General features: G+C 41.6%; 1 protein-coding gene across 1 annotated transcript in view; it reads right to left on the bottom strand.

The window, feature by feature from the left end:
- The window catches only part of igsf11 (immunoglobulin superfamily member 11), a 109,601-nt gene that overhangs the window by 57,093 nt on the left and 26,194 nt on the right, over positions 1–26,314 (bottom strand). Inside the window, exon 2 of the mRNA XM_069703006.1 lies at positions 19,093–19,122. Within this exon, the coding sequence (XP_069559107.1) occupies positions 19,093–19,122 (30 nt within the window). The remainder of the gene's footprint in view (positions 1–19,092; positions 19,123–26,314) is intronic.

Genomic DNA, 26,314 nt, shown 5'->3' with positions numbered 1-26,314 from the left:
AGTTATAGTGGGGAGGGGATCAAATGAGGACTCTGGTCTGAATTCCACCTCTCTTGTTAAGCGATGTGTGAGGAGAAACTGGTGCGTGAGTTGATGCTGAGATGGCAAACAACAAAAACAAAAGATCGCTACATCCATTTCTCCATCCATCCATCCATCCATCCTCAGCTGTCTCTCTCCAGTTACCTTCCGACCCTTTTATCACAACACAGAGAGCCATCTGGAAAACCAGAACATGTTCGTTCAAACACACACACACACACACACACACACACACACACACACACACACACACACACACACACACACACACACACACACACACACACACACACACACACACACACAAGTCTGACATGAATTAGCCTGAACCACACTATCTCTGAGCAGAACCAACACTTTATAGTTATTGGAACAGTGACTGCAAATATTCTGATGTCCACCAAGCTTAAAATTTGTTCTTTGGTTTCAATGTAAACTTTATTTTGAGTCACACTCTGCATGGATGTTTATCTTTCCTTCCCGACATCACCATTAATGTGGCATGGCACCGGCCATCTGTAGCTGATATCAGGAAATCACTGCTCACATGCCGTCCGTGTGTCTGCGTTAGTCTGTGTCACACAAGTGATGTGGGGGGGAAGGGGTGTGTGTGGGGGGGGGGGTGGCGGGGGGGCAGTGGCTCTCTTTCCTTTCTCCCTTGATAAAAAAAAAAATAACAAAACACATTGCAATCAGCAGAGTCATTTGCATTTGAACCAGAAAAGCATTGACTTTGACCTAAAAAAAATTAAAATGACAGGAGTTCCAGCAAATTTGAATTAAAAAAAGTTATGCTATTTCACTGCCTCATCATCTTAAAGTGTTTTTTCTTTTGTTTGATAAAGGATGCTACATCCATTTAGTACAATGAGAACAAGAAGTAACAGAAGCAGCATCCGTAATACAGGGTGTCAGTATGTGGTCATTTTATGTTCTCCACAATGAAAACATTGCTGTTAAAAATATGAATCTTGTGGCTTTTTTATACATGTTTTTATAATTATCTATCTATTGGACCATGTAATCAATCCCTGCAAAAACCTATCGCTGCGTTCAAATGGGATCGTATTTACCGTGTTCATGAGAAGAGTTCATATGAACCCTCTTGTGGAGGTCGGAACCCATAATTTTCAATAAGGCTCAAGTTCACAAGTGTTTTTTGAGTGATTTTTGAGACGTAATCACTTGAACCGCAAGCATTTGGTTCACACAACTTCCCATGTCGTAACCCAGAGCTCACCAGTTCCATTTGAACGCAGGATATATCTAATGAAGTCTGATATTTGTATAAAAGTAAGAAGAAAACTGAGGGCTCTCCTTTGGTCTAGCTATAGAGTGTTAAAGACTTCTTACAACACTGAGACACCTCGACCCTGCAGATTCCATACGCCATTATCTCTGTACACTATATGAAATCAGCAGTAGCAGCGAAGGAACAACCTGGATTGCCTTTCTTTCCTCCCTCCTGCTGCACCTCTCATAACACTGTGCAAGGGCAGCATCGTTACCATTGAGGGCTGATAAATGGCTAACTTCACCTTCCTCTGCTTCTCTTTCATGAAGTGGGAAATAAAACTGTGGTGGTATTGAACCTTCCCCGCTGAGCCTGCTGGGTCATTCTCATACCATTACACCCAGCCTGCCTGCTTCATTTTAGTTGGGATGTGCTGAATGTGAGATTGTAAATGGCTTCATCTGTGTCTGAGTGAGACAATGTGATGCGAGCAATAATGTGCAGTCTGGCTGTGCCAAGCACAGTGGCAGCACTGCTTTCTATACTCCAAATACACAAGGGTCATTAAACCTCAGCTGGTGATTATTCAAATGAAATTTGATTTTCTGTCTCCACCATCTTGCATGAAATAAGATCCACTGCAGTCCAGGTTAAGTGAGCCAACTCTCTGTTGAGCTGCTATCATAACCTTCTGCTCCCACTTGGATGAGCTCATTACATTTGAGAGCTGATTAATGAAGGCTGTATAAATCACTGGTATTGTTATAGGCAAATAAAACAGTTCTCCTCACAAGTGAGCAGATCAAAACGAGATCTCCCTTGTGAAACTCCATATTTATAAACCAACAATCTAATAGAAGACAGTAAAAGGACAGATCTGCTTCACAGCACGGCACAGACACAAATACACACAGTGCACTCTTCACGCACTGGTGGCTCACCGCTAAACCCATACGCCTCCTGTGTAACTGATGTGCTCATCCCACTGGACAAATGCTGATACAACACGAAAAAAACACCTACGCCGGTCCTCCTCGCTCTGCTCTCCTTCTTAATTCTACTTAAACTACAAATATAATTAAAACATTTCCTCTAGTTTTCAAGCTGCTAACATTTTGGTTGAGCACAAAAACCACTGTGCTTTCCAGTATCCATACTACCATACTATTTACTATTTAGTATGCCAGAAGAAGATTAAGTATTTTCCAATACATAGTATGTGAAATATGGCATACTAAGGTACCAGGATGTCCTACTAAAGCATCCTAGCCAGCATCCATCTCAGGCTGTGACCCACAACCCTTTGCACAGCAACTGAGGTGCGGAGAGAGATGGTGGTGCTAATTCTCCCCCCAGTTGCAACTCACAAAAGGAGGAAGTAGAAGAGGCATTAAAAGGACACATACTCATTCCAAATCACATCCTTTTTGTTTTCTACTTCAAATATCGTGCTACGGATTGAGGCAGATATGACCAACAGGGTCAAAGTTCAAAGCACATTTTTACAACAAAGTAGTGTGTCGTAATGCATACTAAATGCAACAGTACATACTTTGTAAGGGTAGCTGCAGTAAAGTAGGTGATTCGGCAAGCAGCTTTAGCGTGAGCAAAGCTTTCCTTCGCGTTTCCAATCGGACTTGCTGAGGTCGCATCACAACAAGAGGACAAAAAGCGTGTTCTTCTTGAAGTAAAAGCTTATTTTGTGTTCGGTTAGGTCCACAGTTTTGAAAGGTACTCGGCAAGTAGGTTGTTGTAGGTGGAGATCACCATCTGTTGCATGAATCCTTGTTCATCTCGTCACTGAAGATCGTTCTTTATGACTTATGGGACCGATCAGATGGCTCCCTGACGGTATTGCATGACAGACCTGAAATCTTTGCTCTATACCATAGGGATCCTAGCAACTGCACCTCTCTGAGCAATATGGTCTCTATGTGCCAGCCAGAATCGACTCTCTGAGGTGCGATGAAGCTCCCTGGGCCTCACACAAGTCTGAGCTGTGTCTCTACACACCAAATACTAATAGAGTTTACATCAAAGATTTCCCTCCCACTGTGACAGCAGAGTAGATAGATACACTCGCTCTCTCCCCATCTTGCCTCCCTGTTCACAACCTACTGCCCTTCTCTCCCTCCTGTCTCCATCTCTCTCTCTCTCCTCCCACCTCCAGTGATGTTGGTAGCAGGGTGGAGTGTCACCTTGCTCTGCACCCAGTGGCCTGTGGCTAGATGATGATTTATAGCAGAGGAAAGCAGAGACTCGGGAGATGAAGTTGGTGGATGGCTAGGTTTAAAATCACTTGTGGCGGTGTATGAAAGCATAGCATGATGAATGAATGTAGTCTCTCCATGCCAATCAGAATGATCTCCCTCCAACATAAAGTAGGTTGTAGATCCATCCAGAGGCTCTGGGCAGCTTTACTTTTAATATTTTTTTTTTCATTCTCTTGCTACTCGACACTCCTGTGAATCAAAATGGAGATGCATGCAAGATGGAAAAACCTTGAAAATAGCCTCAAGAATTTTGCACAGAAAAACTTCAAAACCATTGATATGTTCATATTTTTGTAAGGTGTAAAATGAGCAGTTCGTACAAAAAGTCAGGGCCATGTGAAATTTGGAACAGGCCCGTCTGAGGGCAAACACACATGCATCTTTGTTTTAACGCCTTCCTGGATATATGGGTTCAGCTGACAACAACCGCCCACTGTGTAGAAATCATTAAGGAAGACAGCATCAGTGATAAAAACAAATGGGTTCCTCTGAACAAAAAAAAAAAAGCCCCATTCTTTATTGTTCTCCTTAAGACATTTGTCAGTGAGGATTAGTGCACAGCAACGATCGTATGTGCTTCGAAATCCTGATTACTGACATTAAATGTGGGTAAGTCCACCAGGACAGTGATCCCTTTTACCTGCTCCAGCTAGCAAATGATAACATAATTACTCATTTAAATGCATGTTTTTTTTATGGGTATCATAAAAAGCCAGGAGCAGGCTCTTGTTTAATATGCTAATATAATTCATACTACGTTTATTTTGTATGAATAAAATCATACATCTATATGGCAATGGGAACCCCTGTGATGTGTGGCTCTCAGTGAGGAGCCACTCCCTATGGCTCACTGAATAACCATAGGACTGCAAAGCATACAGAACAGCATGTGTGCTGAAAAATATTCAATTTCTTTGTTACGTGGTAAAATGCATCAGTCTGGACAAATCACAACTGATAGCTAAAACCAAGTTTTTCTTCTAAACAAAAAAATGTGATTTCTTTAATGAGATGTTTAAGGTTTATATGAATTTACAGGCTGTTTTGAGTAACACAAATCATAAATCACTTCTGATGTGTCTCAACTACTATCAGTATGAGTGAGATACTTGTAGCGGCCAAAACCATCCAGCGACCAGTTGTCCGTAGTGTATGCATACTGCATGAGTCATACGACAGCAAGTCACACAGACAGATTGCAGTTTGCTCTCCATCTAAATCCACTCATATGTCTGTGATATCACAGCCACATATTGTTTCTCTACTCTGTCATGTCCCTGCAAACAAATTGTTTGTCACGCACAACTGGAAATTTGTCAACCTGGGGTTTCAGAAGGCCATTTTTAAATTATTTTTTTGTCATTTCAGAACATTGAACCAGAAAAGTCTGGTGATATTTTGTAGTTTTTAACTTAAAACTAATTTTTTTAAATAATTTTGTTTGATTTTGCTGTTTTAATGTACGCAAACATAATGACAATACAAATATTACATATCTTGAATATTGATCTAAACCAAGTCTGCGTAGCCATGGCTGATAACACACCTACAAGCCATGAATATGACCTCTGCAATTTCCTGCTAACATAAAAGCTCAATTAGGGAATCAAATGTGCATCCTCTGCTGAAAATAGTCTCCAAGTAACGTTTGCTTTAAAAACACAGTGCCCAGCTGTTTTAGGAAATTACTAACTTTTAAAAAATTTTACTATATATTTGTGAGTCAAATTTAAAGATTTATGTCATAATTGTAGCAAAACCAAACCAAAGGAAGTATGTAATGCTCCAGTATAAGGTAGAACCCATGTGGTTTTAAAGAGGCAACACATAAAGTTTGATTGTAGAAAGCACATTTGGTTCTCTGTTCTGAACTAACCAATAATGTACTGTACCACAAGATGAGTCCGGTTTACTGGCCGAGTTCAGCTTTTATAAACCCCATGGGTTTGGTTCTGGTTGGATTGAGTCACCACTAACAATTTGTTTTCACGTTTTTCTTTCACAATAGGTTCACAAATGCGGCGAGAAATTGTGGAAAAGGCAATTTGCAGTTCAGACTGGGGCCTGGAAAACCACTTGGTCTTGATTCATATTTTATCGTACTGTGTTGGTCAGAACCGTCCTCCATCAGGATATTTCAAAGCTCTACAACTGGCCCAGTTCCCTGCATGTGGCGACAATAGCGTCACCACGCAGTAATGAATCAAATTAAGTGGAATGTCAGCAAGGCTAACAGAGCTCTCCTTCTCCTCTCAGCATGAAAAGGAATAGCTTCATGCCTCCAATTTGTCTCTCCCTGCCCTCGCTGGCACATATTTTTGCGTTTCATCTAAAAAATAAAAAAAAGGTGAAAGAATTATGCTACTGGCAAAGACATGAGGAGTAGAAGAGAGAAAAATCCAATTGGAAATGTGGAATCTTTATTCATTTTTAGAGTCAGAGGTAAAAGGGTTGACTGCCTTACCTTTGGGTTTGATGTAAATATATGCGATAACATAAATTATATCCCAAAGGGGGGGCTGCCCTATACCTTCCTCTTCCTTTGCCTCTCTCATTTCTACCCTCCCGTGAAGATTAAAGTAAAGGTGATGTGAAGGGAGAGGGATACTTTACAGTGACAGACGAAGAGGAACAACACAGCAATATGCTGATGATATGGTGATGTGCAAGACAGACGATCAAAGTGTAAAAAGAAGAAGACAGAGTGTGAGAAAGGGAGAGCAATATTTTGAGTGAATAAATATGCACTGAGGCTTGTGTACAACTGTGTAAGAGACAGCTCTTATATGCCTTTGGTACTCAGAAAAACAAAGGTTTTACATTTAAAGCAGCCTACTAGGGCCTCTGGGTGCAGGAAGTAAACAAACCCATTTGTTTGCATGTCTGTATTTAACCTCTAGCTAACTTCTTTTTTTACATCAAGTGTTTACCAAGGAGTACTTAGTGCAATTATGCTATCAGGTTGTCGTGCATTAGAGAATCCCTGTGGAAGTCACAGATTAAAATGTTTAGCAATTTCTCATGATGGACAGAAAGCCCACTACCCTATTGACAAAAGGGACACATTTGTGAGTGCTTGTGCCAAAAAAGTTTTGAAACTTCAAAAGTAACAACCTACCTTGAGAGTGGATTTTGTTGACGAATTTTCTAATGAATAATGTTTCCCTCTCAATTGCATAGTAGTTGTTGCTGGTTAAACACAGTAGTGTGGAAAATCAGCATCACAGGTACAACACTACATGGACTGGAATGACAACACTCTCTATATCCTTAGACTGTACATGTATGTCAAATTGGACAGTCTGGATCTGAAAAGTGAAGCCAATGCAGAAGTGCAGTACCACTGAGGGGCCACTATGGGCTGGCTCAAAAAATAATTCCAGCTCCAAAAGACTCCAATTCAAAAAGTATCAATACTAAAAAAATGTCCACAAGTCATCATGGTGTCAAAAGCTATACCCACTCCTTCTGATCAGGGTGTTGGTGGTCCTTCTGAATATAATTCCACAATTGATTAGAAATTAGGCCTCAAAGAGAGGTATATTTGGGGCGTGCCCAGTGTGATTGACATGCCTGGGTTGTAGTCAACTTCCGGTATACACAGGTGGGCATAGTGTCCTCAGGTTCTCAGTCAGATCCACCCTTCGCTCCTGCCTTTCAAATATGTTCACTTTTGGCTCTCAAAAATCAAGATGGCAGATGGCCAAAAGGCCAAACTGGAGGCTTCAAATCAGCAGTTCATAACTAATGAATGCAATTGATGTAAGCACAAAGAGACTGAATGCACTGGTTTTCTAATACAAATGGTCAGACTGGGGCTAAATCCTGGATCAAAAAATTCCTTTCCAGCAAAAGCAGAGGGAGGTGGCAGAGAAAGCACAAAAAAAGCAAGACAGTGAGATTATCTGTGGCCTGTCACTGCAGTTCTAATCCAAGCTTTACAATATTGCCGTGCAGAGCCAGGAGACTGTAAATCTGCTGTATGGCAGTCTGTAGGAACACAGTACAGAACAGAGGATATTACACTGTGAGCCATGATAATCTGTCTCTTTCTCGACAGTTAAGTATGCTACTGTGAGTTTATGGGCACTAAGTGGAACAAACATGAGCACAACTACCCACGATTTGCTCTTAAGTGAAATGTGGCTTTCATTGCTTGTGTCCAAGCAAAACATGTTGTTCGTCCATATTTATTTTCACCGACTAAGCTAATAAGATTGCGTTATATCTTTGAACTGAAGACAAAGCGATAAGGGTTTAAATAACACTCCCCTCCTGTTAAGAGTCCATCTGCAAATCAAAACTCACAGAGAATCTTGTCAATGTGTTCATCATCCTGCTACCACATTCCCACCACGAGGTCCGGTGCCATTTACGAAAAAAACATGCGGCTCCAGCCATTGAATTTTGAGAGCTCTGTAATGAGGGAGAGAGCCTATTTGCATTGCCAGTCGCAAACCAAAAGGTGTATCCAATGTCTTGAGGGCGCGGGGAGAAGATGAATAAGGCAAGCAGACTGGCTCTATATATAGCAGGTAATCTGTCATCTCATTTTTGTCATCTCCCTTCCCCTCGTTTTTGCTTTGAGGAATGAGGGATTGATGTTCAGAAGATCAGAGAAAGTACGGAGGGAATCTTGGTGGCTCGGACAGAGAAGAATAAGGAGGGCCAGTGTGTGTGTGTGTGTGTGTGTGTGTGTGTGTGTGTGTGTGTGTGTGTGTGTGTGTGTGTGTGTGTGTGTGTGTGTGTGTGTGTGTGTGTGTGTGTGTGTGTGTGTGTGTGTGTGTGTGCTCATGCTGGGAGGAGGACGGAAAGAGCCGGCGCTGAGCGACTGATGACTGCTGTTTTTGGAGACCCAGTTCCAGCTGGCCCAAGTCCGAGCCGAATAGTTCAACTTTCACAACTACAAGAAAGAAATAAAAAGGGAAAACTATACATCTAACAGTTTGGTTTCAAAAGATTTCCGCTGAATCCCATCCTACGCTGCAAAAACTTGACTTCATCACAATCTGCAACACTGCAGCAGCCTGAAGTCAGATATTTCTAAAGCGGATATTGTTTGAACGTCCTGTCAGCTCTGACAGGTTGGCTTCCCGGGCAGAGAGATCAATTAGAGACAAATATACCTTGTTCACAAGTGCACACACACAGGCACGCACACAAACACTTGAGAAAACTCTTCCGGGGAAAAGAAAAAGCCGAGGGGCCTTACGAAGCTCCTTTTGATAAGGTTCGCCTTGTGGTCACTTCAAAGCAGAGATGAAGGAGTGGATAAAGACGGAGCAAAAGGATGGAGGGAGGAAAAGAGAGAAGGGGGGGAGGAGGGAAGGAATGAGACACGAGGGAGGATAAAAAAAGATGGCAGCAAACGCCGGTAGAATGAAACGGGGTGAGATGAAAGAAACGCAGGGAGGGATTACTCTGCAAAAAGAAAGACGGAGGCAGATTTGCATGGAAGAGATAGCAAGACACACAAGAATAAAGGCGCAAATACAAGTTGCGCACACACCTGGGGAGTTGAATCTGGAACATTAGCGGGAGGCTTGGGAGGCCGAATCTCATCCCCTCTGTGCAAGTCCCAGCAAGTTTTTGCTGATAGAGAATCCTTTGCTACACTGCTCTGATGAGAAGCTAGCTATGGTGAGGCCTGAAGGCACACACTAATACATATGGGAGAGAGTGGGATCATTAGACTAACTCAAACCATTCATAGACAGTAGACAGTTGGCTAGCTAGCTCCATCTCGAAACACTTCCTCTGAATAATTCACAGAGGTGTAAATAAAATATATCCAGTGGCCTTCACCTAAAAAAAAATAAAAAAAATTTGAAACAAGATCGCTGCCATGCTGAGTAATGAATTCTGCTGTAGGAGATGAGTTCAGTTATGACAGGCAAGCAGATGCGCAGAAATACTAGAAGAAGAAAAAAAGGCCTTCCCCCAAAATTCAGATTTTCACATTGATATTCAAGGAGGAAGTTGTGCTGTTCGATTTAAAACAGAATATTTCATCTATATATCTGCCTTTGATAATGACACTAAACCATACCATCTCTCCAAATGTGCTAGAAAGTCATAACAGCAGTGATTGCAATGTCCAAAAGTGCTACGATCAAAAAACAATAACTGGGCTCTGCAAAAGCACTCGCTGTGCTTTAATTTTCCCACAATAACAGATGATTGTGGGACGTTTATTGCTTTTCTCCTGCAGCAAAAGCTTCAATATATTCTGCATAATGCATGTGTGCCTACAACATGGCTCAAATCATCCCCAAAACAAATAGCCTCATAAGCAACGAGGTGGCGAGCCATTTGTGCATGTTAGATATCACTCCGCCTCACACATGTGACAGGGTATTCGGACACACTGCCACATAGGCAGATGGAAGACTGGCAAGGACAAGAAATCAAAGCAGAAGAGCAGAGCCGGGAGAAGATGAATAGGCCACAGGTTGTTTCCACGTGTCCCAGCGGTGCTCCAGTGTTAACAGACTGCGGTGATGTAGTCGTCAGCCTGTGTGCCAAAGCTGCAATCAAGACTGAGGAGAAATCAATAGGAGTTCCAGCAGATTTCTCACCGCTGGTCCTCTGATTATGACAATCCAGGTGGTTGGAGTATGGATCATGTTGCTCTGCTGGCTCAAGGGCACTGCTTCTGGCACACAAAAACCTTTTTATTTCCAAAAAGGTCAATCAATAGGAAAACTGGCTCATTTCCCCTGGTTGGTCACCTTTGGATTTCTCACATTATGCAGCAATCGCTTTTAAATGGGTCCCGTGAGATGTGAGACTCCCTCAGCACATACAGGAGCAGACCGAGCATTTTTTTATTTTACTTCATGCAACATAAATCTTCCATTAGAAGATATTAATCAGAAGAGGACAGATGTCGGAGAACATTCTCCATCCCAGCGTCCACACATTTTATTTCAGGACGCTGTTTTCGTATCTTTGCACTGTTCTCGGCACCCAAATGCCAAAGTTGAGAAACGTAAAAGTTGTCTCCTGGCTGAGCCCTTGGAGACTGACATCTAAGGACAGCTGCTCTTCCTCTTGCCTCTCTCACACTCCTTGCCTTCCTTTCTCTCTGTCAATCACTGACAAACTTTTAAACTCCCTTCTTCAAGCCCCACCTCTGAAAAACTCTCCAGATTTCCTCTCCATCTGTTGTCTGTCCTTATAAAACACTTTCACTCCCTTCTCTTTCCACAAACATCTTTTGTTTTTGTCTCAGTTTAAAATGAATAATTGTACCATTAAGGTAAACGGTCAAGTAGTAGTAATCAGTCAGTCAGAGGTGTGTGTGTGTGTGTGTGTGTGTGTGTGTGTGTGTGTGTGTGTGTGTGTGTGTGTGTGTGTGTGTGTGTGTGTGTGTGTGTGTGTGTGTGTGTGTGTGTGTGTGTGTGTGTGTGTGTGTGTGTGTGTTATGTATCCTGAGTTTCCTCTCAACTCCTATTACTCTGACACAACACTTTCTAAATGAGCAGCCTGACACTAACCACTGCCGGAGCCTCGGGGCTCGACCTCATGCTTACCCACAACGTCTCCCTCACTTTACACACATTTCAAGTTGGGACTTAAAACATGCCTCAATGAGTGAGAATGTGACCCCCTTAAAAAAAAGTTCATGGAAAGAAACTGACCCAGATCTCATGGAAACTGACGGTTTATTCAGCTTAGCTTTGCTGTACGACATGGAAATTTTCAAGTACAAAAATGCGTACGTATGAGTGGAACAATATAGGTTCAGAGATTTAAGCTTTCAACAGACAGTATGGCAACAGGACGACATTCACCAACCTTGTTAAAGATGTAGCTGTTGTTACTTTGTCAAGGCTTATATAACATTAAGTCCATACCAAATTGCCGCTCCCCTTTGAACCCAACTCACAGTTTATATCCAGCGGCTCTCAGATACTTAAAGGTGTGATGATTAATGTTGCTGTTGGTGGCGGTAATGAGGAGTGCCCTTTTTCTTCTGTTCCTGTGGCTGGCATCTGCCCGCCTTCCAAGTGTCGGAAGAAAGCAGTGCTATCCATGGCTGGAGGGCAGAGCGGAGACAGCTAACATAGATTCTCTGGAATAATTGCTTTCGGCATCTTCAACTCACTGTGAGACTCTGTGGTGTGTTTAAAGAAATACTGATATTTTGTCACTTTTTTGCCAATAGTCATGTGGCACAGTAAGGGGTGTAATTTCCACCGGGGATAGGTGAAACATGTCACTTTTAATATCCCAGGTTGACTTTGTTACTAAAGTCTCTCTGAATGTTTTTACTGACTCCAGTTGAGACAAGATCTGAATAGATAAAGATGTTGAACTCATCTAAGTGGCCTTCAGTTGAAACAGTGAGTTCAGAGCTCCAAACACCTACACTGAACACCTGGAAGGAACAAATGTTGGAAACTGTGGCCTGTTAGAAGATATTGGGGAGGTTGAAGTGGAACTGGACCCTCACCCCAAACGCTCAAGCCAGATGGTCGCCTACCCCTGAGCCCGGTTCTGTCGGAGGTTTCTTCCTGTTAAAAGGGAGTTTTTCCTTCCCTCTGTCGGAGGGTTTTCTCCCTTAAAGGGGAGAGGTTTTTTTTAACTCCTACCTTTGTTGAATTGAATTGTTGAGTTGTTGTGGTCCTCTGTACAATGTTGTTAAGTTTTGTTGTAAGGACTTTACTGTGTTAAGCGCCTTGAAATAATCTGTTTTGATTTGGCGCTATATAAATAAAATTGAATTGAATTGAATTGAATTGAATTGAATTGAATTGAATTGAATTGAATTGAATTGAATTGAATTGAATTGAATTGAATTGAATTGAATTGAATTGAATTGAATTGAATTGAATTGAATTAAAAAATGAAATGGTTAAACAACATTTTGGGCAGATTGGTTCAGCATAGAGAGGACATCCTGACCTTAACAAGAATGTAAACTAACACCTCATGTCTCTAAATCTTACTTAACACTAACGCCCAACATTTTACTGTAACAAGCAACAGCTCTCTTATGTTAATCGTCGTCTAGACACCTGACATTTCCGCCTTTTTTGTAGCGTCTTTGTTCTTATGGTGTCTTTTGTTACATACAACTCAATCAAACAACTTCAAATAAAAAAAAAAGAAGTGTGCTCAGCATCTCTATAGCTCACTAATTAAAACATGATGTCTTTGTGAAAAAAAAAATAAAAGTGTGGAAATTGTTTACAAATTGTAGATGTACAAGTGGTAAAATGTTTTTTCAAGTGACAGCCATTCAAAAGCCTTGTTAACTTTGGACACAGCCAGGCCAGCTGTTTCCCCCTGTTTCCACCCTTTGTGCTAAGCTATACTTATATATTAATGTATATACATATACATATACATATATATATATATATATATATATATGTCCCACAATGTTGATCTTCCTTTAAACTCTCTACCTGTGTTCAGGTTAAGACTACTGACATATGATATCATGTTATTGGGGCCTCCTATGTGGTGCCAACTATAATACAGTGCAAGGACAGGTTAATTCAAAGTGGACATCTGATCACACAGAGGCCCCTCAATAACTGCGGCACACACTGTTAATTCAAAGTGGTGTTTGTTTCAACTTTGATGGGATTATAAAATGCATTCTTCAGAACGGTCGAGTGAAAGGTAAGAAGAGTGAGGGTTATTTGTAGCTCTAAGCTATGATTTCAAGTCAGACCTCTGTTAGTACAGTAGTGAGCTGCTTGGAAAAGTGCGAGCGCGTCCTGAGTCATTCCGCTCATTCTGCACAGCCCTGACCTCTGTTTGTCTCAGCAACACGGTCTTGGCACCCTTTGCGTGAGATTGCGTGTGGACAGGTGAGGCGGGAGGGTCACACAGAGTATGCGAGAGAGAGAGAGAGAGAGAGAGAGAGAGAGAGAGAGAGAGAGAGAGAGAGAGAGAGTGACAGACAATTCGCAGGGAGACGTGGCCTTTTATTCTTCCACCGGAGCCATCGGTACACCTCGATGCACTGACTGTACTCACTGCAGCACTGAAGAACACATCAGGTCAGAGACAAGGTGCATTATTTTACTTCACAAAGCAGCCGAGCAGCATTTACAAACTGTCACCTTAACTGATCACCTATCAGGAGGCAACAAAAACTATAGAATCTCTAAAGGCTCAAATGGAAAGGCTACCTGGTACTGCTGTGACTAGAATGGGTGAAAAATTGTTGTGCTCCATTTCTTTTGCATCACATTTGGAGTTGCAGTTCAGAATTTTTACAACACATTCAATTGCATCACTGTTTATCGATACAAGTCACTGATAAGGCTGTTATTCACTGTCAAAATGTTCAGTTTGTGCGAGGAGTTTTTAAAATCACACTCTGGTCCGGTGATGGAAACAGAGACTCATTGTATTTCAAACTACTCCCTAGTGTTCCTTATCCATAGAACCCAAGGTTGCTCACGTTGGCATTACAGTTGTGAAGTTATTGAATTTGGAGATCTTTTTAAGTGGAATTTCACAAAAATAGCCAAGGGTAGTTAAGAAGCTTGTACTTGTGAGATTTTTTTTTTCATCCTTTTCAATACAGCAGGTTAATATGGAAAAAACATATAATAATAACCAAAAAAGCACAAGTACATGAAGGCCGTATAGAACTCCACCTGTTCCACTTGGTCCAGCATTCGTTTATTTCAGTTATATTGGACTGGGCACGTTAATAGAGGCCAATCAGAGATACTTTGGGAAAAATTGTTTTATATAATAAAAACTAGAAGCAATATTTCTTAACACCTTGAACACAAACTGCATTATCTTTTTTTATTTTTGTCAGTTTAAAAGTGAACTAAACTAAACCATAAACCAGGGGTCTCCAACTCACGAGCTATTGGTTGAGTGTGTGTCTGTTGAGTATCAATTTGTTATTATTCACATAATAGAAGGTTATTTAGCTGTTTTGGGTGGAGCTCAGCTATATGAATAAATGTAAGAGATACATGAGTAGCTCTTGGTCATAGAGATAGTAAATCAGGAAACTTTTATAAAACTGGTTTTGAAAACAGTCACATGGCTCATTTTGGATGGCGCTGGCAGGCCTTGAAGGACTGATTGACCTTTTATTACTTTATCACAAGTGGAAAGTTGCTTACTAACAACTCCATCAGTCACAGTTCAACATTAGTGTTCATTTGGATTTTTTTTTTCTGGCCAACTGCTGAATGTAAATCCAATGTTCACTTGCTTTTCACTCTATTTTGGTCTCAACTAACTCCTGATTGAAGCATCTGGATTTTAGCTGTTAACACTGCATTCACCAGTGTCTCTGTCTTTTATTTGGCTGTGAGAAGGTACAGTAGGTTCAGTTTAAACCGGACGGTGAGCATGAACTAAAACATAAAGTTATGAGACCAGGCAGCTAAGCAATGAGTTGTAAAGCTCTATAAAGCTGATGGCAGAGACAGATTCAGGTGATACAGCTCATCGTATTTCATCAATACGAGTCAAACTGGTTTCATGTCAAACACTGTATCATAAAACAATATAAATGACTGCAACTTTAAGACTTCAATTAACTTGCTTTTACAACTCTCCATGAATAGACTTCTTTGTGCTGTCATGTCGCCACAGTAAATCTGAGATCCCGCATCAGTTCACCTTGCTACCTCATTCACATCCCTTTAATCTCCCCTTAAAACCATTTTTACAAGCTTGCACTTTCAAAGTAAGTGTTCAACCGCTTTGAATTGATGTTTCTCCCTTTTTAAATGTATTTTTGAACAATCGCAGCCACCTCTTCATCCTCACGCCACCCTATACTTCTCCCACGGTCTCTTCTGACTTACCCATTGTCCCCCGATGATATTATATGAACCCTCATTACAGGGGTGGTAATAGACTCCTCAGCACTAAGATCCTCTTTATTATCTGTCAACTGTGGACTACATCTCTAAGCTGATTAGCCAGAGCCGTCTTTTCAGCATTTCAATTAGGAGCGTTTTGAATAGTCAGGCAGATTGCATGCCTTATATTCATTACTGACATTCTTAGAGTGCTGAGCGATGTTCAAATACTGTAATCCAAGAAACACATTGCGGCAGCGAGGATGAAAGAGCAAAAGAATAATGACATCATGGCAGATTTTAATGTAAGTCTCACAGGGAAATTGCAAAAGTAGCTATTAACAGCAATCCAAAGCAATTTACAGCAGCAGAGAGACATGCAGTTTTAGCATAAATAGCCCAGCTGGCAATCGTACTACTGTCATGCACAGGCCATATGCACGCACGTGCGCACACACACGCACGCACAGACACACACACACACACACACACACACACACACACACACACACACACACACACACACACACACACACACACACACACACACACACACGGCCTTCCTGTGTGCTTTGAAAGAGCTAAGAAAGACAAATATATTTCCAGGACCATCATCTCTACCATGATGTGTCTTTTGTTCTGCTCTCCACTTTTATCTAACTGTGTGCTCTCACTGTAAAGTACTAACAACTGATAAGTGTGTCAATCTGAGTGGCATGAAGAGAGGCTGCCTGATTAGCTGCTATTTAGGAAGATGTCACTGTAAGTGCCCGCAGGGTTGCGGACACCTATAGTATATTGCTGTAATGTCGCTGTTCGACCCATCTTTGTCATTTTAGACTTGCTCGCACAGGAAACGTCCGACATTCAGGAGCAGATATCTGAGAAGGAACGAGGAGGCAGAAGAGGAAGAGGAGGGCATTGAGGGAGAGGAGCGGGAGGAGGAGGAGGTTGTGACTCCAATGCTAATGGATTTAGGTCAGATGATGAGGATATGATTTGTACTGTGGGGTGTATGTGTGCGTTTGTGTGTGCGCAAGCTTGCACGTACATGCAGAGTACATTCGGGTTTTGTGATGTCATTAGCAGTGGGGCCAAAATATGATGATCTCGGGGTATTATCGGTATCTGTTTAAGGTATCCGGCTTTATCAAATACCCACTTGACACAGGAGTCACCACCGTGTTTTATCATTCAGTCTCTGTCTGACTCTCATTCACACACACACACACATACACACACTCACTCACTCACTAATCCATTCAGTCATTGTTAATCCAGCTGTGTGCTGGTACAGAGATGTGCCGTACATGACTGGCAACCAAGTCACCAGTGCTGATGTCACACCTGTCTGTGTTTTGGTTGCCATCGTGGTCGTCGCTGTTGCCGCGGCCCATTCAGGGACACACACGCAGGCTATCTGAATCTATCAAAGAGAATAAACCTTGTTCTGTACTCTGCCCTTCACATTAGAGCACACTGAATTTCTCTCCCTGGAGTTCATCAATGTCACAAACGCATGTGTCTGGGCGGCAAGTGAAATGTTGTCGTCATGTTCTCACTTGTATTCATTTGACAGCTTAGCCTCACTCGGAGTATCAAGTCCGAGAGAACAGTGCAGAGCCAAGGAGGGATACAATCGTATACACTTGAGGATTTCTGCACTACTCGTGTTGTTTGCTACAGAACAACTGCAGCTGAGCAGCTGAGAGTCAAGTGCCCTCTCCCCGGGCACCTCGCTGATGCTTGTAGGAGGAAGACGAGAGCCTTCCACATTTCAAATGATATATCTGCACTGAGCATATCATTTTTTTTACAGTTGTGATTTTAGTCACAGAAATCTTTTCTCTAACCTTGAAACTACCTCGCAAGCTGGTTTGTTTCTTTGAGATCTCAGATCTCAAAATCAGAGAATGTATTAACTATTAAGAAATAACAACAACAAAAAATGTCATCATTTTGTTTTAAAATGGTGTGCTTGATTTCTTGGGTGTAGAATTGTAGGTCCGTATTGTTGAAGTGCTTAAAGACACAATACAAGCCTGGCTGAGGAACAGTGTCTCTGACTAATAAGTCAGCTGTTTAAATCCTATACAATGTACTGAACTGGGAAGTAGTGTCAGTCAGTCTGCAGCCTGTATTAATGTAATGCAGCTAAAATGTTACTGAAGTTTGAATGGTGCAACCTGGTTTAATTCATCACTATTTGAAAACTAGCTAGTAGCTACTAAAAAGCCAGGAGGGCTTTTACTCAAAAATACAGCAATGGATTCACACAAAGCTGGTGCAACCTGAGGAGTTTTGCTGGATTAATGCACATACAAAATTTTAAATCTTTGCATTCCTAATGGAGTGGATTTTTTTTAGGAGTTTTGTCATTTGAAACCAGGGGGTGTAGTCTGTGATCATGGAAACCCAGATTAGGATTTGATTTATTGTGGAGAGTGGTTGGCTTGTGTGTGTGAACAGAGAGAGGGATGAATAAGGGAGTGTGTCGAGACATCCAGAGATTTAAAACAAGATGGGATGCAAAACAAGTCGAGATAGAAGAGAGGATGTAAAGACAGAGGAGGGAGTGAGAAAAGGAAAAGCCCTGAGAAAAAAGTAACATTCCAACTGGGATTGAGTGGGGAGAGGGCTACATGGTGGAGATTGAAAGCCAGAATGGAAGAGGAAAAGAGGCATCACGATTAAAAAAAAAAAAGAAAAGAAAGAAAAGACAAGAGAATGCAGCTGGAGGAGATTGCAGAAAAACTGAAAAAACAATGAGAGGAGATGCAATAGGAAATAAAGTAGAGTGAAAGATAGAGGGAGAGATACTGAGCGCTCAAATGTAGTAGAGGAGACAGCAGATGGTGGGGATTATTCTGGACTAAAATACTCTGGGATCTACAGAGGGAAGGCCGCAGACATAAACCGTCACAGACTCCATCTGCCAGAAATAGACCAAAAAGAGCTGTAGGTCCTCCATCGCCATAATAATCAAATACTGCCTGGACGGCAAAACCCAAAACAGCTAAAATCGTTATCATAAACAACACAGTAAATCTCAGGGTAGATCAAATGCTCGTGGTCTATCATGCATGTGTTTATTAAAATCCCTCAGGACAAATATCCTGTTGAGGTCCACGTGCAGAGTGACACACACTGCATGGGAGTTTTTATGAAACTTAAAAAAAATATATATGTGAAAAGATAATAGCTACATGACATTCATGTGGAGACATAGCATATGCACTAGTCTGATTTTTGCAGCAGGTGCCTGTGTGCTGGAGTATTTCAGAATGTGTTTGTGTGTGATTATGACTGATACCATAAGACGCCGCTAATCCACATTTTATGTTCGCTGTGATTAGGACAGCAGTCTGCTGCACTAACTACGTGTATGGATGTATGTGTGTGTGTGTGTGTGTGTGTGTGTGTGTGTGTGTGTGTGTGTGTGTGTGTGTGTGTGTGTGTGTGTGTGTGTGTGTGTGTGTGTGTGTGTGTGTGTGTGTGTGTGTGTGTGTGTGTGTGTGTGTGTGTGTGTGTGTGTGTGGGGTGGGGGGAGGGGAGGACTGCAACAAACTGGTGCACAAATCTCCCCAATAATGCCTTTTATATCCATCCACACACACTCTGAATACATGCGACTTCAGACACAGTCTAATTGCCTGCTAATCATCCTGCGTGCAAAGAGGAGAGAAGAGAGGACAGACACAGATTTGGAAGTGAGTGGTTCTTTTTTTTTTTTTTTTTTTACCTTTCCCTGTGTGTGGATCAAACCTTGAACCTGCAAAAAAAAAAAAAAAAAAAAAGAGGAGAAAAGATAATTACTGTTGTGTTGTGAGCAAACGCAAGTGTGGCAGAGCAGATCATACAGTACACTATCACAGTGATGAAGCAATTTCAACAAAAATCAACAACATTAGTGCCTCTCGGCAGGCAGACAGAACCCACGCCATGCTCAGTTCCTGTCTGCAGCTTTTTCTCAATACTCCTCTGTAATTGCCTATTGAGCCATGTCACTCAAGAGTTGTACTTTATGTTCCTGCCACAGCAAGTAAGTCAGTACACTGTAGTCTCAGCATTAGTGATAGGATGGCAAACATATTGACTTATTCTATGTGTGCATAAGAGAGAGCCTGTGTGTGTGCATGTGTGTTATTGACTAATTATCTACTCTGACAGAGGATAGTTAGTTAAATCCTTCCCAGGCAGCGGGCATAAAGTAATTATTGTGCATGGATGCATATCTACCAAAAAAAAGCAGTCATCATCCACATGTGCTAAATACATGTCACGTGCGTGCAAAACACATTAAAAAGAGCCTGCACACACGCTTACGTCCACCAGCAGACAAATTGCAAACTGATTCAACATGTTTGCATCATCACCTTGTCTTGTGAGTGTATCCACACACAAAAAAAGGAAAGAAATAATCTGCCATCTTTCCATCACCATGAGCTGCTCTTCAATAGCATGTGCACCCAAATTTACTTCTTTTTTTTTTTTTTAATCTCTGCCAGGCAAAATAAAAACAGATGGCAACTGGATGGGACTGCATTGACTTGCATGTGACAGGCCGCCAATATCATCTTTACTGCTGTCGTCATGACAGCAATCAACCTATTTAACTTCAGCTCAAAGCGAAATGCACCAGCATGGAAGCATCATTGCATGACTGATGATATCATTTTTTACATAGGTGATGAGATGTGAGGGCGCAATAGACGTATTCTTAAAGTGCAACACATGATTCATTGTTTCAGCTTTGCACTGAGAGGTTTTGTCAGAAGAATATAAATGCATGATTCCACCGTAACCGACTGCGTTATTTTTGGGCTCAAACACGGCGAACAAAGTTGATCGCGGCAAACCGAGACAACACTTGTGATTCCACCTGACGCACCGCAGTGCATTTTAGAAAACAGCTCGGCGCTCCTCTTCACTAAAAATATGCATGCAGGCTGTTTTTGACAGAAGCCACATTAAGTTGCACAGAACAGATCAGCTGGGCAGGAAGTCAGACACAAGACAGGCAAAGAGAATCCAGTAAATTTTAAAAAATAAAACACCATGATAACGGCAGTTCAACAAACCACTGTTGGTTGTCGCTTTGTTTCAAACTCCCAATTGTGTATCACGTCACTACATCAATGTCAACCCCTCCTGGTCTTTCACGTCGGAGAAGAAATGTGTTCTCCTCCTGCTGACAGGCACTATATGCCAAATAATTCTGAGCATGGATGATATTTTAACTAAAACACAGCCAATTGTGGCAGCAAATAGCCATTATAAACACAAAACGGACCAAAAAAATAGACATTTAATGTTTAGTACAAGCAAAAAAAATCAACGAAAATCAATGAAATTGAGCAGATATAACACTTCTGAACGCTTCTAAACTGCTCCAAGCGGGGTATAAAATTGTGCAGGGGACGGACCAAAATGGTGTTGCTTCCGTGACATGACAGACATGTTGAGGTAATCATGAGGTTAAGAGGTTTGGTAATGCTCCTTCGCCCAGCAGTTGGAACACGACGCCAAAAACTTTGTAGATATGTTTGCATCTTGATTTTGGAACGTATTCAAGAAGTGATACACTGGGGAATTGAAATAAATATTTGATACGTCTTCCAGTGCCAAATTGTGCCCACCAACAGTGCCAATCAAACAACTTTTTCCCCTCCTCAATTCCCCAAACCACTGTGCTCCCAATTACTGGTTTCTAGTCTGAAATCGATGCGCTGGAACAAGTTGGCTCATATCGGCTGGATGAAAGACCTGTCGTTGTGTTGGTTTGTACATGTGCAAACAGATGCCTGCTACATCTGCGGTCTGATAACATGATCAGTGGGATGGCCCAACGCTGGATTGATCACTGACAGGTTGCAAAGCTGCAGTGAGTGTTTGAGATTCGCTCTGAATGTGATAAAAGCTTTTCACTGGCGTGGAACAACTTGACACGAGCTATGAAAAAAATCTACATGTAGCCGTGTATTTCTGTTTCCCTTTCCTTAAACACTTTTCCAAGTACTTCTGATCTGTAAGGGCAGTAAGTGTACTAGTTTTCCATACTTTCCAAAAATTCACTCTTTTCTTTTCATGCAAAACACTGCTTCATTGTCCCACACTGTAGCTCCATTCACAGTATTTTGAAAAGAGGGGGACAATGACAGTAACAATCTGTCCTCTGCTGAAAACCTTTGCTGCTCTCAGGCAGAACACACAGTGACCACCCAGACTACAGGAGCCCTGGAAACAACAGGAGCTTCTGTGGCATACAGAATAAGCTCCTGACACACGAATGAACACACAAACATGCCTCTGCTTTTCATGTACCGATTTATGCATTCACAAGTAAGACATTCAAATTACAGAACCAAAGAAGTAATGCCTCACTATTGCTGCTTGTTAACTGCAAATAACATTTTGAAGAAACATATACATCTAGTTATGTACTTGCTCAATAGATAACCCCATTATTTTCCCTTCATGTGTGATAAGATTAAAAAGACGAGAGAAAAACAATCACACAATAATCTTCCACAGTTTCTGCCTGAGCGGGCGGAGGTGTGAAGCCAACGCTCCACCTGGCTGATCCTTTTCAGCTGCTTGCAATCAGAGGACCATCAGCAGCGCACTACCTGCCACGTTCGGCCGAAAGTGCTCTGCGCTTTGAGACGCCCAGACGCAATCGTTTCATCAGTTGTTAAGCAGCGACGCCCGACCGCTCTCGTTCAGGTGGAGCAAAGGCCCGTGAGAAAGATGGAGGGGGTGCCCAAATAACAGAGAGTTATTTTAACAGTAAATATATCTCGCATAAAGGCTTTGGATGTAAAAGCGGTGCAGGGCGGAATCCGAAAACTGTAATGACGGTTCGATACTCCTCTCTGACCGAGAATATTAGAGCAAGGGCGTTACGACCCTTTCTGTGGCCCAAATGGCTTCGTCCTGCTTGAGCTCGCAGTCTGGGAGGGTCGCTAAGGGACGGTTGATGTTACCTTTCACCTTCAACACTTGCATTCACATTTCGCACCCATCTATGCATTACATTCACAACTGATGTTACTCATCTTCACACCTCATGTTTCTTTTATAGTTTAACTTTGTTAATTTCAAATAAAACTGTCCATTAGCAGTTCAACCCGTCTCGCCTCCCGTCCTCTTTGTCACAAGCGTTGAGCCGGTTTGTGACAGGGTATATATGTCCCCTGTCTGAATGCGTTGGAGCTCTTTCTTCCCACCTCTCTAAAACACAGTGATTGAGTCTTCCCCGAGCAGGTTGAATATAATCTCGACCTCTGAGGCACTTTACAGAGAATTTCAAACCATTACCCAAGCTCAACAATTGTCGGTGGCTGCCAAGCACCTTCAAGGGAATGTCAGTTTCCATGGAGACCACGCCACCCCCAGCTGTAGGCCCCGCCAACCCCTTCGCCACGGGGAAAAAAAAAATCCTTTGACGGCCACGTTTCACAAACCTTTCTGTATTTTTTTCTCGTGCACTGTTTAACAACGTCAACATGTTCACTCACAGTTCTTTGGCACTTTAACTCGGACCCTGAGAGGCTTTCATGGGAATAAATGTAGGGATGTGCAGATTATAAACAAAGCTGAGAAGTACGAAATTAAAGTTACACAGATAAATACTCAGAGTTGGTAGGAGATAGACCCGAATTCAAGAAATAACAAAATTCTTTGACAATGGCTGAACTTACCTTTTAAAGCTGAATAAAACAACCAGTGTGTAGGATTTAGGGGAATCTATTAGCATAACGGGAATATATTATTCATAATTATGTTTACATTAGTGTATAATCAGAGCGAGCTCTCCATGTTTACATAAGGAGCGGGTTCTCTTCCACGGAGGCCACCATGTTGCACAGCCATGTTTCTACAGTAGCCCAGAACGGACAAACCAAACACAGCATCTCTTCCAGCCGCTGTAGATTCTTGAAGGGGAAGGGTGAGGCGTGCGGTGTTCATTTGGTTTTAATCTGCATCCTGAACACTAGATGCCACTAAATCCTCCACACTGCTGCTTTAATCAATGTTTTAATATTACCAACTGAACAATGGCTATGCGGTTGTTGATAGGGACAAACCCGCAGATAATTATCACTGGACTGCAGTTACCTCTCAGCTCTCTACAATTCTTTGGCATCTTTCAGCTCAATTGTTGTGTTTCTTGGCCCACTTCTGTTTGGTTCATTCTCACCAGTTTAGCAAGCAGGTGCTTTTCAGCAGAGAAGCTCTACCAGCCCATTGTATCCTCATCCAGCACCATTGCATAGTTTGCCTCGGACAAAGTTAGCTATTTCCTCACAAACATATTTGTTTGTACCGCTAAAAAGTCATATGGGATATGAATTGTCATATAGTCTCATAAGAGTTGATAGAGACCATACACAGAGCAAAAAAAGGGTGATTATTTGATTAATATTGGTTATATGGTCGAAAACACAACTTCAAACGAAGGGTTGTGTTATTCTATAGGTGCTGCTTGATGCACGGTATATAAGCAGTTGTTGTAAACAGTGTTAATATGTCAGTGTTGTGTTCGCAGCTCGTTTCCGCTGGTGATCAAAATTCAGGTGAAACAGATTTAAAAGTTACTGACAGTAACAAACGACTGCTCACATCTAAACAAACTACCCTATAAACATATAAATACACTGCACATACAATTTTTTTCAGGAAATAAAAGAAACAAAAAGGATAGCAATAATGAGCAGTGTCTTATTCCTTAAACTTAAGTACTTGTGCTTGCACTGACACACACTCACATTCATATTGTGATCAAGGTAGAAGAACTGCACAGAAACAGATAACATGCAGGTTAGTGGTTGTGAAGTTATTATACACTGGGAGGTCTTTTGTATTGTATCTGATCTTAAAACACTATTTCATTGCTCATGTTCCTCCTTTACTTTATTTCTCAGCATTATAATGATGTGAACTCACCCTTCTTATTCTAAGAGCAAACTCATACTAATAAAACAAATCACTCTGGGGCAGCTTTTGTTTTGCCTGCATTCCTGAGGACACACTATAAGAGCAGTGAAAATAAGAGGAGATGTTATTGTGAGAACAGTTAAAAAGTTAAAGTAAAATTGCCTTGAATTGTCGCAGTGTATCAAAGTGTATATGCCCTGCACTAAAAGGTAAAGATTAGCTTCTCGTAACTTAAAGCATCATGTCCAAGAGACGTCTCTTCTGTTGTTCTAGTCTTCCTCACGAACTGATTTGGTGAAGAAAAGAAAGAAAGGCAGAGAAGTGCTCAGCGGACACTGAAGAAATGAAGCTTCAAGCAAAACAGACATGTGCCTCCCACAGCAAACACGTTGCTCATCTCTCCTGCTCGTGTGTTTAGCCAGGAGATGATCACCAGGTAGTGAGGAGCACCGTTGGAGACAACATGCCCATAAACACTCCCGCAGGAGGTGGAGCGCTTCTTAAAAACCGAACAAACTGCACCTTTAAAAACACATCGCTGGCATGCGTTCACACATGATTTCATGACCCACGGTGTTCACACCTGATTCTCTCCCCTCCTGGGTTTTAATCAACTTGTTTGTTTCAGAAAGACTTCATTAGTTTGTTTCTTTGATTTTGTAGGTATGAATGCCTCTGAGTGAGTGTGCCCGCTCATGTGTATGCTCATTTAGCATCAGAAAACACAAACACAAACACACACACACACACACACACACACACACACACACACACACACACACACACACACACACACACACACACACACACACACACACACACACACACACACACACACACAGCTTACGTCCTTGAGAGTGCCTCAAATGCATTTAAAAACAAGTAACCAAAGCACCTCCATGACTTCATCACATTGATGATTTTTCATGGTGCACTCCATGTTATTGGAGAATACAGGTCATTACGATGCAGGCTGCAGTGAAGAGGGGTGTTAAAAGATGTTTTCCTTTATGGAGAATGATTTGTTTGTTTTACGTTCCAGCTCACTAGCCTCCCGGGCCTTAACCTACATTGCAGCACAAAGACTATTAATCATTGATGATCAGACCTTTTAATATTGCTCATATAAAATGTATCTGCACGTGACTAAAACAAATGAAGAGTTCTGTTCAAGAACATTGGGTATGCATTTTGGGGGGGAATACCTACCTGAATTCTACCGAGTACGTTGTCTGCCCAAGTCTATTTAAGTCAACTAGATTTCCTAATAAGAGAGTGGATCAAAAAGCTTCAACATTGCTCCGATTGAACGCAAATGGAGCGCAGTACTGTGATGTGCACGGACAGGTGGAAGCTGTAACCGTCATGAGTAATTACTACAAGTTTTTTTGCTGATCAACATAAGCACCTGTGGTACACACCTATGTTTTTGTGACCACTGGTCCTCCAGCTACAGACATGTAAAATAGTTACACAATAATTAGGAGGATTCATGTTTTTTTAAATACTAAAACACAGCGAGCTGTATTCACTTTGTCTGTTGGCTGCAGCACAAAGTAAGAAATGACAACAATAACCACAAAATGGACAAAAAAGAAGTCGTTTAACAACGTTTGTTGAAGACAGAGGCACAGAAATCAAGGAAACATGACCAAATCAGGAAGCAAATTAAAACAGGCATACTCTAAAATGTCTGATCCCCCATCATATTACAGTAATTTGCTTTAATCTGATGTGATCAGATCTGTTTGAATGTGTCATGAGTGGTAAGAATCTAATAGCCTGTTTTAATATGTGCCTTAAAGAAGTAAACCACACGCTCTCTATCCCCAAAAGCTGATTGGTCTAAATTCCATCTGGGGATTCACACTGGCAATATTCTTCTGACACGGGCATCAAAGACACATTTAAAACATGAAAGATGGTGTGTTCAAATGTCTCATTTAAAAAAATAATGAGCCACCTCAGAACTCAGGTCTTACAAATCTCACATCTAAGGCGAATGCATAATAATCATTTAATCC

Source organism: Brachyistius frenatus, unplaced genomic scaffold (genome assembly GCF_029030835.1).
Source record: "Brachyistius frenatus isolate BFR_SWC_R1_liver_20210118 unplaced genomic scaffold, ASM2903083v1 Contig_1, whole genome shotgun sequence".
NCBI lineage: Eukaryota > Metazoa > Chordata > Actinopteri > Embiotocidae > Brachyistius > Brachyistius frenatus.
This window is presented reverse-complemented; position numbering and strand designations above follow the sequence as displayed.